The sequence below is a fragment of the Coloeus monedula genome (genome assembly GCF_965178545.1).
Source record: "Coloeus monedula genome assembly, chromosome: 2".
In the NCBI taxonomy this organism is placed as follows: domain Eukaryota; kingdom Metazoa; phylum Chordata; class Aves; order Passeriformes; family Corvidae; genus Coloeus; species Coloeus monedula.
The window spans coordinates 32,916,088-32,931,203 of NC_138782.1; the positions used below are offsets into that span (position 1 = coordinate 32,916,088).

The 15,116-nt window shown below is 43.9% G+C and overlaps 1 protein-coding gene across 1 annotated transcript in view; it reads left to right on the forward strand.

Moving 5' to 3' along the window:
• MOCS1 (molybdenum cofactor synthesis 1) overlaps positions 1-11,565 on the forward strand; it is a 30,799-nt gene extending 19,234 nt beyond the window's left edge. The window contains 8 exon segments of the mRNA XM_082303077.1: positions 26-137; positions 430-542; positions 1,190-1,300; positions 2,094-2,214; positions 3,493-3,540; positions 7,573-8,433; positions 8,436-8,441; positions 8,444-11,565. Coding sequence (XP_082159203.1) covers positions 26-137; positions 430-542; positions 1,190-1,300; positions 2,094-2,214; positions 3,493-3,540; positions 7,573-8,433; positions 8,436-8,441; positions 8,444-8,499 — 1,428 coding nt within the window. The 3' untranslated portion in view covers positions 8,500-11,565.
• The last annotated feature ends 3,551 nt before the right edge of the window (positions 11,566-15,116 follow it).

Here is a 15,116-nt window from a genome sequence, read left to right on the forward strand (position 1 = left end):
TTTCAGGTGTCTGCTTTACCTGCAGGTGAACTGTGTGGTGATGCGAGGCTTCAATGAGGATGAAGTGCTGGACTTTGTGGATTTCACAAAGGATCTGCCCCTTGATGTGCGGTTCATAGAATACATGCCCTTTGATGGTAGGTACTGCTGCTTTGAGATTCTTCTTGGACAGAAGTGGGCTGCTTGGTGAATATTCACCCCATAGACTTGTCTCTGGAGGTTTTGATAAGCTCTTTTAGGGAATTAGGAATTGCCTGAAGTTTTATGTTGTATCTTTTGCAGCTTATCTTCCTCCCTTGATAAGCTGTAGACGGACTAGTTGGGGCTGGGACACCTACAGCTAAAATGAGACATGGAGAATGTAAAAGTGGTTCTCTGCTAATTAAGAAAATCCATAGTCTAAAGTTAGGCTGGTTTTGTTAATTCTAGGCAATAAATGGAACTTCAAGAAGATGGTGAGCTACAAAGAAATGCTTGATACAATTAAACAGCGATGGCCGGAATTGGAGAAATTACCCTGTGAGACTTCCAGCACAGCCAAGGTGGGGTTGAGCAGAGAACATGTGAAACATGCCCCCATTCCTTCCCTGCCCCAAATCCCCAAATGCTCACAAGTTCAGCATTGATATTTGACAACCAAAGTAATAAACACTCAATGTAGTAACTCTTGGGTTTTGGTCAAGCTGCCTGCATGAGACTTGGTGCTTATTAAGTGCTAGTCATAGTCTTTACCTTTAGAAATACAATGTGTTTTCTAGATGTATTTTCAGCCAGGTATAAAGAATGCCAGGCCTGTATTTACAGCTTTTGAAACTTTTGTCATTCTATGGCTGCACATTAACAATCCTGATGGAACAGTTGTTCAGTGAAAAAACTATTGGTTTAGACTGTACAGTGTCAAATGGGGACTTTCGAGCTCATGCTGCCTACAGGCATCACCTGTTAGTTACAGATAACTACTAGACCAAGCATTTAACAAGTTTGGGAATTTCCAGAAACAGGGCAGAATAGACTGGAACACCTGACAAAACTGATTTTGCTTTTTTTTTTTCTTTGATATGGTTTTAGGGCTGAAGAAAATCTATGTTAAAATAGATTTTCTGGTCTTCAGGCAAGTGAAACTATAAAAGTTAGGAGTCTGTATTTGACTCTTTTTTTTTTTTTTTTTTTCTCCTGTGCATTTCTTTAGAGTTACAAGGTGCCACATTTCCAGGGACAAATCAGCTTTATCACCTCCATGTCAGAGCACTTCTGTGGATCCTGCAATCGGCTGAGGATAACAGCAGATGGGAACCTAAAGGTTGGTAGTGAAACAGGATTCTCTTGATTTCATGCAGTGAAAATAGTGTTGAAATTCATTCCCTAAAAGTAGCTGGGATGTAAAGATGCATAATTATTACCAGCTAGCTCCTGTTTATTTATCCTGTATGTATTCTTGTTCCATCTTGTCAGGCTGTTAGGGGGATGTTACATCACCTTTTTTTCAGTTACCATAGTTAACTTCAGTTGTAAAACATGGTTGCAAGGCCAGTAAGTATAAATATTTATTCTAATCTTTGATTCAAAATCATCTTAAACATGTGAAAAACAGATGATTTCCCATTAAAAAAAGGGCCCAAGCAGCTGTGAGGGCTCGGCTTTTGCATTCCACAAGGATTCTTCTTGTTTCCCAAACAACTTGTAACTCTTCTTCTTCAAGAGCAGCCTGTACATTTGCTCAATGACTGTAGAACAAGGAGGGATAGCCATTTCCTGCCACGTTGAAACTGGCAGTTTCTGGGGGAAAATTAAAGTTTTCAATTAAAAATTGGCACTTATTCATTGTCACCTGATATTGACAACAGCTGTGCTGCTGCCTAGTGTCAGATGACCAAGGCAGCCTGAAGGCCCAATGAGCTTAGGCTGCTTAAACATCCCAGGCTGTCTGTGTGTACATGAGGAGAGGTAAAGAAAACAATCTCCATAAATGTTCCCTTCAATAGGGTAGGCCTCTTCAAAGCTCTTCACTCTGTGGTTAGTACAAAATATTTGTAAAAGTAATTTATTTTATTCTTTCTCATTTATCCTCTTCTTCTTCCCTGGGTTGGCTGCAGGTGTGCCTTTTTGGGAATTCAGAAGTGTCCTTGAGGGATCACCTACGGTCAGGTGCCTCAGAGGAGCAGTTGATTCAAATCATTGGAGCAGCAGTGGGCAGAAAAAAGAAACAGCATGCCGGTACGTTCCTTGTACTTGAGAAATAACAGCAGTGCTAGGGAAAACAATGTCCTGGTACCTGTAACCTTCCATGAGAGTTAGAATCCAGACTGTCTGAAAGACTTTCAGACTGACTTTTGTTCTCAAATAGATAAAAATGCCACTGCTCACGACAACAACAGCAAAGTGTAAAGCTAAGTAGGTGCACTGGATCCCCTTTTTTTTAGATTAGCTTGCTGTAAAAGAAGTACTAAGACTAAATGGAGCTGTCAGTCCAAGTACTGCATTAACATGTTTCTAGAAGTGACAAATCTCTTCTTCACTGTGCAGGAGTTTGTGGGTACTCATCTAGTGCTCTGCACAAGGTCATGACACAAGGTCCATGATGATGCAGTCACATCCTCAGGCTGTATTCATCTTTCCTGAATTTATGTTGATATTAACATTGATATCTGAACCTTACTGTAGTTTTGTAATCTGGCTCCAGCTGGGAATGCTGAATTCTTGTACATGAACTGGCTTTATGGTCATGGCTTAGTCCCCTATACACTAAAATATGCTTTGGCCCTTTTGTTTTCTTGCAGATTCTGACAGATTAACAGTAGGTTTTTCCCTTTTTTCCTAACGTGTGAAACAAATTTAAAGGTAGCCTTTAAATCTATGCGTAGACTAATTTGCAAAGTATATTGGTCTGACTCAGATAAAATAGTGCCTTGTAAACCTAAGGGAAGGGGTGGAGGGTTTGGTTCCTTTATTTGTAGACCATTTATTTATGTACTGATTTGGGAAAGCAGGGGGTGGATGGGGAAGAGTCTACTAAAGGCGTTTTGCCATCAGCAGCATTTACCTGACATTGTCTGTCTTCTCCCAATTTGTGTTAATCTCAGTATTGTCCCTGGGGCTTTCTGTGATTTAGCCTCTTTGAACTGGAACACTTATTCACAGCTTATCTATAGAACTAGAACAGTCAAATACCGTTGTTAGAGACAAGATAGTCTCAAATTGATTGAATTCTGTAGTAGGTAGACTGTAATTTACATTATGGCAAGCTTTCTGGGAAAGGATTCTGCAGTGTGATAGACCCATAGCAGCTGGGTGCCTGGAGACTTGGGCAGATATAGTTTTAGATAATGCCACGCTGGATTCCCCCTCCTCCAGTTCCCTTGGTCTTTACTGAGCTTTGTTTTTCCTAGCATACAGGTTACACTGTGAAGAGCAGAAAACTAAATATGTAAACCAGATGCATGACTTAAAGCCTAAAAAGCCAGGATTTTTATGTGTTCCTTATTTTATTTCTAGGCATGTTTAACATTTCCCAGATGAAAAACCGGCCAATGGTCCTGATTGGTGGGTGACAAATCAGTACGTAAAAAACATACAATGATTTTGTTCGGTTTCTGTCTTTGGGGGAGCAGAGTAGATTGGGCTTCTAAGTCTAGCTTTTGGTTCTGCCTTAGGTTTAGGCAAAGAAATGGGCTTTTAATTAAGCAGTTATATTTAACACACTGAAGTGGAAGAGGAGGAAAGGTTTAATGTCCCTACCAAGCTTTACCCCATTTTCCAAGTGACAGCCCTGGTTTTGTTTTCTCTAATTATGACAGTTCATTACATTTTCCAAAGGGATAATCAACTTTCCTACCATATTTCCTATCAGCTTAAGAAGAACAGTGTAGTTATTTATAAAAATGACAGTTTGGGGTGAATTTTTACCATATTGCCATATAAATATAAAGGATGCAGAATGGAGTTTTATCCATGTATTAAGAAATTAAACTTTGTTTATAATGTATATAGAGCCAGCAAGCTGAAAGAAATGCAAGTGTTCCTACCTCACTGCTACTTCAGAATTTGAGATGTGGGGCTTCATTTTTTTGAAATTGCCACTTATTGCTGCAAAGTCTCAGAACATAACCATGAAAGCCCTATGTACCAAGAGCCTTTCCTTCTAGTGTCCATTGAAGCTGTTTGCTAACTCTCCGTTCTGCCTGAAGCTCAGTTCATGAGAGATGTAGCAGTGCTGGGGTTCTCTTACTGATTTTTAACATCTCCTTCAGTGTGATTTTTACCTCCTTCCATACCTGTGTTTCCCTGTTCTGTAAGATAGCTATCTTTCCAAAGACCTTAACAAATGGTTACAAGAGTTAGCTTTGTGAGATTAATTGCAAGATGTTTTGTTGTTCCTTATCAACAAGATGTGGGGGGGAAAAAAAAGCCAAAACAAGGGTGAAAGACCTGAACATGTTTTAAATCCCAACTCTCATCCTCCCATTGATGTTTTAGAGCAGGTTAGCTGTTGGGCAGCTTAAAACACGGGTTTTAAAACAGGTACCATTGGGGAGGGGAACATGCATTAATCTGCAGGTCTTTGCAACAGGTGATACAATAACAACTATTCTATTTTTAAACCAAGCCCCTAGGGCTTGTACTTTTGTTGCCTTTATTAGGCAGTGGATCCACAGAGGTCTTTAGCACAGGTCTTCACTGGGAATGTTTTTCACTTGGTGCCCCACTTTAAAGGGCCATCATTTCCCATGTTGACTGGTGCAAGATTGTCTTTTTGAGTTTGCTTTTGCTCTCTTGTATTTGGCCACTGCTACATTGTGTTCCAGAAAAAGGGTAAGGAGGATCCTTTGTTTAAAGTGTGTATTGACTTGCTGCATGAGGAAATAATTTTGTTGGGGTTTTTTGGTGTTTTTTTTTGTTTTGTTTTTTGGTTTTTTGGTTTTTTTTTTTTGGTAAGATGAAAAATACTATAGTAAACTCTTGACAGCTCACTGGGACCTACGTAATTTTTCACGTTGCCTTTGAAAGAATTCCCACACTCCAAAGTTAGCATTCGTAGCAATGTTTGGATGGCTACAGATCAATCCAATTTCCTTTTGAAAAGTGCTTTAACATTGTCTGACAGGGCAGTGAAAGAGGCAGCCTGTCCAGATCTTCCTCCTTCAGCTGTTCCATCTCCCTTTGAGACTGACTCCTGGCAGTCACCGCATCAATAGAGAGACTGGAGATGAGTGGAGAGTATCCCACTGTGACACATGGGGAATCATTAGGAGATTTCCTAATTGTATTTTGAATTACTTACAAACTTCAAATAATGCTGGCGTGCAAGCAGTCAGTGTGTGTATGGAACTAATTTAATGAAATTTAATTAATTTAATGCTGTGGAAATCACTAATTGGTTTTGCTAGACCCAGTAAGCCAAACCTGGCATCTTCCCTGCACTGCTGTTGTCCAGTCCTTTGCTATGTGGTTTGTATCTTATTTCCCTTAATCAAAATATTCCTTTTGGCAGGTTCTTCTTCTCCTGGGTTCACTTCAGTTATGGGAATTTCCTCATTAATTTAAGTATCTCCTGCCTTCTTTTCTCCCCCTGAGATTGTGCTAGTTGGAAACTGACACAATTAAACTTGAGGTGCAGTAATAGGATATAAGGAGATGGAATTTGTCAGATGGTTTCAGTATACAGTGCAGTAGAAAACCATTATCTTTTTTTTTTTTTTTGTAGGTATATGACCAATTTGGGTGCAAATAGAGATGACTAGGTACAACTTCAAGAAGTGTAGGTTGTTCAGAAAAGCAAAGATGCTTTGCACTCATGACTGTCTCTTGCCGTCTGTTTACTTCCCACTCTGCTTGAGCAAACTTCTCTCCCGTCTCCCACCCACGAGTGTTTACCCTGTGGAAGGAAGTACTTGTCTGCCTTTGCAGTCTGGCTTCTCCTGAAAACAAGACACTTTTACAGGGGTTTAGCTTCAGCTTTAATACTAATCAAGGAATCCAAAAGAACTGAGTGCTTGGAGTTCCTGGATTTTAAAAGGAATATTCAGGTTAGGCCCCACTATGAAAAGAAAGAGCAAGAGAAGAGGAATAAGAAAAATAATTTTCTGTGCTCTTCTAAAGCACAGCAGTGTTGCATTCAGTACATTTATGTCCATTTAATCCCATTCCTCAGAGGTAAACACATGCCTTCAAATTTGCAGGAATCTTAACTTTAGTGGATAGACCATCAGCTGTAGATGAAAAAAGGCCTTTGCCTGAATTTAGGTTATTGCAGTGATTAAAATAATGAAATCTATGGTTGACTTAATCTTCAGGAATGGGTACTTCCAGACCAATGTTTGGGAGGGTACTCTGGATGAAAATGGCGCTAAGTGCATCAGTCTTGTTTCAGCAGAGGTGGGGACTAGCAAGGAAGAGTTTGGTGGGTTTGTTTTTAAAAAAAGAGGGAGGAGCACAACGAGACCTTTGTCCACACTGTGTCTGTTATTGTCATGTGGACAGTCCCTGGGCAGCAGAGGTAGCTCAGCAATGTGGGGCAGGAAGCTGTTTTGATGCACCCATGGATAGGCTGAAAAGGGAGTCCTTGAATACCAGAGCTACCAAAGGGAGGTTATTGAGCACAACCTAATTCCACCTTTCTCAGAGCAGAAAGAGAAGGAGCTTCAGAAAAAGAGAAACATACTTATCAATGGTGCTGTTAAACCAGGGCTTTGCTGCTTACCTCTTTACTTACAAAACATTTTATTCACTTTATGTGAAAGAGACTCCTCTTGTCTTCACACTTGGCATCTAGCCCAGTACAAATGCCAAAACCAAAGGATTAAATGGTGAAAAGGGGCAGGAGGGCCTACTACCTCTCTGCCAGCTGGGAGCTCTGCCAGCTTGACTTGGAACATGCTTCTGAGTAGATTTAAAATCTATCTGTCATTGAGGGGACTGTGGTTTTTCCAGTGCTTAAACTTCAGCTGTCATTAACGTGTTAAGAGCTGACAATAATATGAGAGGTTCCCATCACCCTCTGAGCTTGTAGACAGTGCAGTTGCAGTGCTTCTGGTCCCTGCTGTCCTCAAGTGCTGGCATAACCCTTCCCTGCAGAAGGAGATGAAAGGAGGAAGTGCAGCCGCCTGTGCTGGGAGGGAGGTGTTTGGAAAGGCAGAGTTGAGAATCTGAGTGTAAGAATTTCCTATTAACCCTGCCAAGCTTTTGAAAGAAGGCTGGTGCTGGGATGGTCCCAAATGGATGCTGAGATGCTGTGACTCACTTTTCTTCAGAAGTGATGTTCCTATAAGCTTTCTTGGCTGCTGTTTCTCAAAAGGTGTTGATGCTTTTAGAAAGTAAGTTGTTTCTTTTTGTCAGGGACCTTGAAATGAGTGTTCTGAGTCTTGAGGTTTGTAATAGCAAACAAGGAAATGCAAGGAACTGATGAGAGAAGAGAAAGAGCTTGAGGAAAAAAGTGGGTATTTGCAGACTTATTGAGGTTTTTGCAACATGGGAAGTCCCAAGCAGTGCTGTGACAGGGTTCTCAGTTGCTACCGGCAGCTTAGCATTCCAGTTAGTAAGATGTTCTTCTCATGTTACTTTTTGTTTTTTCCCCAGAGCCTGCATTGATGTCATTCCCACTACGCCAAGATGCCCTACAGAATCCCCCAAATTCAAAGCAGTGGGGCCACACATTTAGCCATTGGCTGACTTTGAGAGTAAGTTTACCCAAACAAAAGGGAAAAACATCAATGAAAAACACACTTACAGGACAACTTTTCCTCCCAAGATCTCACTCAGAGAAACAGTGGCATATGGCAACAGGAATTCTACAAACCCAGCTCCGAGGCTACTGTGTCTTCCAGAAGAACCCAAGCTCCACATTTGATACAAAGTGCCTTGATACTTCTGTGGGCCAAGTTTCTGTGGACCGTCAGTTCAAAGATACATGTTCAGGATCTGAGTTCCATACCAGGGATTTGGGATCTTGCACCAAGGTACCTCGCGCCTCTGACAACTTGACTCACACTGACGAGGAAGGACGGGCCACAATGGTTGATGTTGGAGGGAAGCCAGATTCCAGAAGAACTGCTGTTGCTGGTGCCGTGGTTCTCCTGGGTGAGAAGGCATTCAGGATGGTCAGGCAAAACCAGGTGAAGAAAGGGGATGTGCTGGCAGTAGCCCAAATTGCAGGAATTCAGGGAGCCAAGCTGACCAGCCAGTTGATCCCATTGTGTCACAACATCCCCCTGTACCATGTTGAGGTGTCTCTGAGCCTGGATGAGGCCAGACATGCAGTGGTGATCCGTAGCTCCTGTCACACCTGGGGAAGGACAGGTGTGGAGATGGAGGCTCTCACAGCTGCCAGCCTGGCTGCGCTGACCGTGTACGACATGTGCAAAGCAGTCACTCATGACATTGTCATCCAAGAGCTCAAGTTGCTTAGTAAGACAGGTGGGCAGAGGGGAGACTTCTCAAGGGTCTAGATAATATCCAGATACCTCCAGCCCTCCAAGTGACCACTGCTCCTGTTCAGCCTCTTAGAGAAGTCCTTGTGCTCAGCTGGTGGGCTTGGAGACCTCAGCGGGTGTGTACTGTGCAGCAACCCCATGCCTCCAGCATTGCCTTACTCTGTCAGCTCACTGCTGGGTGAACAGTGGAGCCACTTAGCCCTGTTGAAAACCATGTGTGTTTTCTTGAGGACAGACTTCTCCACTCTGCCAATACCTCCATTTCAGTGTGCTCGTGATGAGATTGAGAAAAGATTCCTGCTTATACCACAGAGGTTTCTGGGTTTTTGGTTTTTTTTTGCCTTTGTGCTGTGAAATACACCTGCTGTCATCATACCTTGCAACTGTGAGTTCTGGAAATGAAGCAACTGCTGAAAATGCTGTTATTTGGCAACAATTTCTAAGTCAAGGATTAGGATTTCAGAATTGTGTCTGTCTTTCCCCCTGACCTCTTTCGTTGAATTTAGAGGGTGACAATGAGAAGAACACAGCTGGGGAACCTCACTATACAGCAGCGATTATAAACATGGAACAGTCAGGGTCAAGGGGCAGCTCCTATCCCTTTGCAGTGCTACTGCTTCCTTTCACAGAATCAAAGAATCCCAGAATGGGTAAGGTTGGAAAGGACAACAATGGGTTACCTGGTCCAACCTCCCTGCTAAGGCTCCCAGAGCACAGGGTTGTGTCCAGACTGGAATATCTCCTGCAAGGGAGCCTCCACAACTTCTCTGGGCAATCTGTTCCAGTGCTCAGTCACCTGCAGAGTGAAGAAGTTCAGGTGGAACTTCCTGTCCATCAGTTTCTGCCCGTTGCCTCTTGTCCTATTGCTCAGCACCACCAAGAAGAGGCTGGCTCCATATTCTTGCCATCTCCCTCTTAGACACTGGCATATTGCAACATCAGTCATCTCTTTTGGATGCTGAACAGGCCCAGCTCCCTCAGCCTTTCCTCATAAGAGAGACACCTGCAAGTGGGAAATAATTCACATATCAGTTTCAGAAGAAAAAAAAATGACAGCTGCCCAGTTTTCTGCCTTGAGTGCTCTGTAAAACATCATGCAGAAATGGGATTTCTGGATTTGGAAGAATTATTTTTCTGATCTGAAAGATAGGTTTTACAATGTTAGAAGCATGTTCCAGTATTTTGACCTTAGCACTGAAATACATGGATGCCCTGTCTGCATGCTTGAGGGATTAATTTTGCCAAGCACGGAAGTAAGTGTTAAGCTCCCCCTGACTTTAGAAAGAGATGTCACACCAAGCTCTAGAAGACTCCAAATTTTTTATGCTACAGTGCAACTCCTAGTAACCAGCAACCTGCATAGTCCTGACAGATCAAACAGACTAATACCAGTGGCCACTTGGAAAATTAAGGTAGTTACCATTGCCTCTGCCAGAGTGTCTTCCTGCATGTTTCTCTAATTTGGTTTTCATTAAATCGTCTGGCCTTGGAGCACTTAAGTGTCCCCATAAATGTAGCAGTGGCCAGAGTCATGTAGCATTAACTAGCTTTTTTTGGTGATTAACTGTCCTAGATAAGAAATTACTCAACATTATTGTTAATATTGATGGCTGCTTTTCAAATGTTAATTTAAGTGCTCTAAACAGGGTGTTACTGGTTGCTTATGGCTAATGTGAAGCTGCACATGATTCAGGGTGCTCCCTCCATACGCACAGGGTTGAAGACAACTCTAGTAAGGTCAAAGATGCTACCAGAAAATCATCTTAAGCCTAAGAGGTTACTGTCAGCACACCACACTGCCACACACATCCTGCTCATTTAAAGTAAGCACAGGGCTCAGAGGAGGAGGCAATAGGTTTTACTACAGATCCTTCACAAATCTCATACACCAGCTACAGCAAAAGGCACTCTTTCCATTGCAGGTGAATTGATTTGATTCTTTTATTTGTTGTCACGGTGAGATAAGGTACATACAGTGACAGACATAGCAGCTATAGCTGAAAGGGAAAGGAGTCTGGAAAGCTTGGTGCCCAGACTCCAGAAGCCTTGGTACATTGATGGTGTGGTTTAGGAATGGTATTCCCCTCTTCAGTGTTCTGCCACTTGCTTGCTCCTCCATTCCTGTGGCAGGCTGGAGAGGAGAATTGGAGGCACAGTAGGTAAAGATCATGGGTTCACATAGGAACAATGTACTGGAAACAGCAGTGGAATAAGAAAATGAGCAGTAACGGCTTCAGTAACAGAGGGAACAGGCGCTATGTGACTTCTCCCTTACTGGAAGAGACCCCATACCTGGTCCCCATAATAACCCCCCATGCTGTTAGCTATTCCCCCTCCTGGCTCCTGCAAGAACTACCCATGTCCTGGCCAGAACCAGGAAAATCTACATTCATTGTTACAGTCTTGACTCCCTGTCATTGCCAGGAGAGTAGCTCTGCTGTACTGAGCACCAACAATCCCACTCAGTCCTGCAAATACAAGAGACTCTGTGCATCTGTGGAACTGCTGGGCCCATAACACAGATGTTTCCTTAGCTCAGCATGGAAACAAAGTGCCAGGAAAAGGAAGCACACGTGTAACCTGCTAAGGCAACTGACTGACACAAGCACTTACCTCCCCGCACCATGCACAATGCACCGTGCCCCCCTGGCCTGCTCCCAGGCTCTAGCTAATTTTGAAAATTGAAAGGAAACTCGAGGTACTCAGTAGTAATAAAACAGTGCTTTGGGCATATAATTCTTTGGCTTTTGAGAAGTTTGCTGTCATGCTGTAAAGCCCACACAAAGGACTCAGGGCCACACCAGGGACTACTGAGCACACGCATGACCACCACGCACATCCCGTTACGTACGCACATTTCACTACTTCCTTGGTTTGAGAGTGGCTGGGAGTGCAGGGCAAACTGACTTTGGTGCCATTTTATGCTCATGTTACATTATCAGGTCTTTAAACTATGCACATGTATAGGTAATGAACCAAACATGAGTCAACATTTTGTGAGAGAAATGGGTTGAGAGCACTCTGTGTTTCTGTGGTGCTGGGTGGGCCATGGTGTAATATATGTTGATGAACTGACTATTTTTTGGAGGCTTGCTTTTTTTGATCCACTGTATTTTTAATAAATACTAGTTGCAATGGAGTTGCAATTACTCTGAATATCCTTTTTAGTTAATCTTTCTATGTTTTAACCCAAAAGCTTCTATGAATACGTTACCTCGGGACAAGCAACAAGACAGGCTTTGCAAGTTGCATGATTAGTCAGCAATTAGCAAGGGATCAGTCATAATAACTTAGTACTATAAAGAATCTTACTTTTTTCTGCTGTTGTTGAGTAAAAATCATTTTAATCTGGCTGTTCTTAAACTCTGTAATCCTTTGGGTTTAACATTGTAATGTATCATCTCTTGTCATTATCCCAGCTTCCCCCACATGCCTGTTCTGAGCCAGTGGCTGTATATAACATCACTGCACTTCGTTGCAGAACTGGGGCCTCCAGAGCTCTTCCTCCTAGTCTGAGTAACCACAACTGAAACCAAGGCTCGGGGAAGTGCCTGTATAAAAGTCCATCTCTCCTGTATCATGAATAAGCCTTAAGGGAAATTCCCCTTCTGATCCATCCAAGCTTCCAGGAAAGCTCTCTAGTTTCCTGCAACCAAGAAGACATCAATGATCTTAGAGGTCTTTTCCAAGCTAAATGATTCTAAGGTTCCAAATGCTGTCAATCCTGAAATAAGCACAAAGCTTCACATCATTTTTCTAGGAGCAGAAACAGAGAAAAGCACCATGCCCACCACCTCCTTCTCTTGAAGGCTGCCGTTAGAGTACAAGTTGTATTTCTGTGCATGTCAAACACAACTCAAACACAGGTACTGCAGACCATGGCAGCCCTCACAATGCACACACGGTAGAGCTTTGGCCTGCTAGAAACTCAGTTGTCCCAGCTCGTGGCACATTTGTGTATAACAGTCTCTTCACTGCTAATCCAGGCTGAATCCTTTGGGGCATCTTGGCCTGGCTTTCCTTCGTGCCCACATCCTGACACTAGTTACTCCACCCTCACACTGTCCCGTTAAAAACTGGATGCAGCATATAAAGGAGAAGCTGGCAGAAGCTGGTCATTAAGAATTTTCAAAGAGACTAAATCTATGTCAAAAGAGTAGTGCTTTCAGGAAGTGCTGGGGGAAGGAGAATGGGTCGTGGGGAGAAGATACAACTTGAAATACCTCAGGGAGAGACCTCTTTTTCTGAATGGAAACTGCTCAAAACCAGATTCTAAAAGCAACAACAGCTGAGCAGTAAAAAGAGCAATGAATTTTTTTAGCTATTCTCAGCCCCTGGTGACCTGCAGTGATTCCCTGTAAATTCCCTGTTACTCAGCTTTACATGGGATTTGAACAGAATCTGGCCCTTGATCCTGCCCCTGCCTTGGTGCTTTGCTGGTTCTCGGCTCCCTCTGGCTGCCTCAGCAGAGTCAGGCAGGCTTGGAACAGCTGAAAAATGGCTGGTGCATCGTGTGTGCTTTGGCCAAGACAGAGCTGCTAATTGGTTAAGTGGAAACACAGTTAGTTCACTTCCCTCCATGCACCAAGCCTTGCTCCAAGAGCAGCTCAGCATTTCAGGGAATCTAAAATCGGAGGAATTGCTGGTTTCAGTGGGCTGACCAGGTTTTCAGGTTTTTGAGGTGTCAGGTAAAAGCCTCAACCTAGGTCTCAAAACCAGTGGATGTGAGGAGCACTGCAAAGTCATGAGGATGGCAGACAACACCCTGGCATGGTGCCAGAAAGGCACAGGATGAAGAGCTGAATTCTTTGTCACAGGCTAGGCCTGAAGGGCTTTGGGTGAACTCTGCACTCTGTCATAAGAGCAGATTCTCATTTTGGGCACAGCAATCTTAAACACTGGGTGGCTGAGACACAAATCCAGCTCTCTCTACCTTCCCCTGTCCCTCCATGCTGCCAGTGCCAGGTTTAGAAAGCTTCCAGTTTAGCATCTCTATCTTTGTACTTACCCTGTTTTCTCCTTTGGGGAGTAAAGGGTACCCAAAATAGTAGCAGTAAAGTGCAGCTGAGTGCAAGTTCATGGGACAGGATGGGACAGATGCCCTGAGAGACTGCTGAGCTTTCCTCCAAGAGAAGCACAACAAACCAGGCATTGCTCAGCTGCGTGTACGCAACCCAACTGCAGTGGCATGGCTGTGGCCATCAGGCAAGCTGCCTACTGCCCATGGCTCTCCAAGGTGCCATCCACACCACACTTGCTCCATGGAACAAAGATTCACACTTCACAATTGCTTAAGGTTTGCTTCCAGAACCCCAAATTAGCAGCAGACAAAATTGCTTTATCAATGACTCCATCAACAGAGAGGGCATAATCTCAAATTCTGCACAGCCCACTCACAACCAGAAATTCAGTGCTACTAAGCTCTTCCTGCATGACTCTAGCGTTAAAATTAAGTTTAACAGAAACACTCTCTTCTATACCCATGGTACTTTCAGGGTGTGCATCTGAAAGGATGTGAGGCCAGCAGAAGCAGGGTTTGTGTTTGCAAAGTCAAGGGTAGCTTGGCTGCAGCGGGACAGGAGGTAGGGGAGGAAGAGGAGGAGATAGCAGGAGGGCCATGCAGCTGTAAAGTTGTGTTAATATTATGCTTGGAAGATAACACAGGCTATCAGATACGCGGCTGCTCCACAGGTAGTGCCCTAGGCCAGTTACCTGCTGGTGCAGGTTGTGGCAAAACTCTGTCAACACCAGCAGAGCTGTGCAGTGTCACACCAGGCAGTATCTGCTGCTGGGAGCTGGGAGAGGGGGGTTCAGCTGCACAGCTCTGACCTGCCACTACTGCAGCCTTAATGAATTCAGGCTTCCTTATTGGGGTAATTTCGGCACTGAAGGCTCCCCATGTGCACAGTTGCAGCAAGGCTGGAATTGCTGCTGTGTGAGGCAGGGCCTGGAGTTACATCACTCGTCCATCCCTCTCTCCCTCCATCCCCTCTCCAGCTGCCACCCACAGTCTCTGTGCTTCAGAGAGCTGCACTTCCCCACCCTGGGCCTGACATTGAATGGAAATGTTTTAGCTCTGTGTGGCTCATTTGGCTTCTGCAGATCAACCCTTGGGGCCATCCTCAGCTTGGATCCAAGAAATGAGCTGAGCTCAGGGAAGGGAATTATTTCTGCTGCCCCTGAAGCCTCATCTCTCCTATTGCAGCTGGCAGCTCAAAAGGCTCCATCCTGCCAAGACTGAATCTTAATTGGGATCAGTGGAAAAGACAAGCTGCTGCCAGGGCCGCCCTGATCCTGGGCTCATCGAGAACATGGGCAGAGCTTGCCCAGACCCACAAGAGAAGGCCTTCACTAGGGTTTACAAAAAATAAAATTCCCTCCAGAGTATCAGTGGAAGCAGCAGGCTGAGGCCAAGGAGAGGACATGGCTTAGCCATGGAGTTTGCAGAGGAAGAGCAGGTAGATCTGCACCACATGGAAAATCCTCCTGTCCCTGTAGCCTGCTGGGAAGGGAAGCCACCAGCAAAGGCTGAGGTACAGCTAGTAATCCCCAGGCCCTGCAGTGAATGCAAATACTGTAACCATCTCTGAACCAACACACAAAACTGTCACAGTCACGCCCAGAATTGCTCTTGCCAAGAGCTACAGGAAGAAGGACAAGGTAAGTTTTTCATCTTAGAAGAGAAAGACT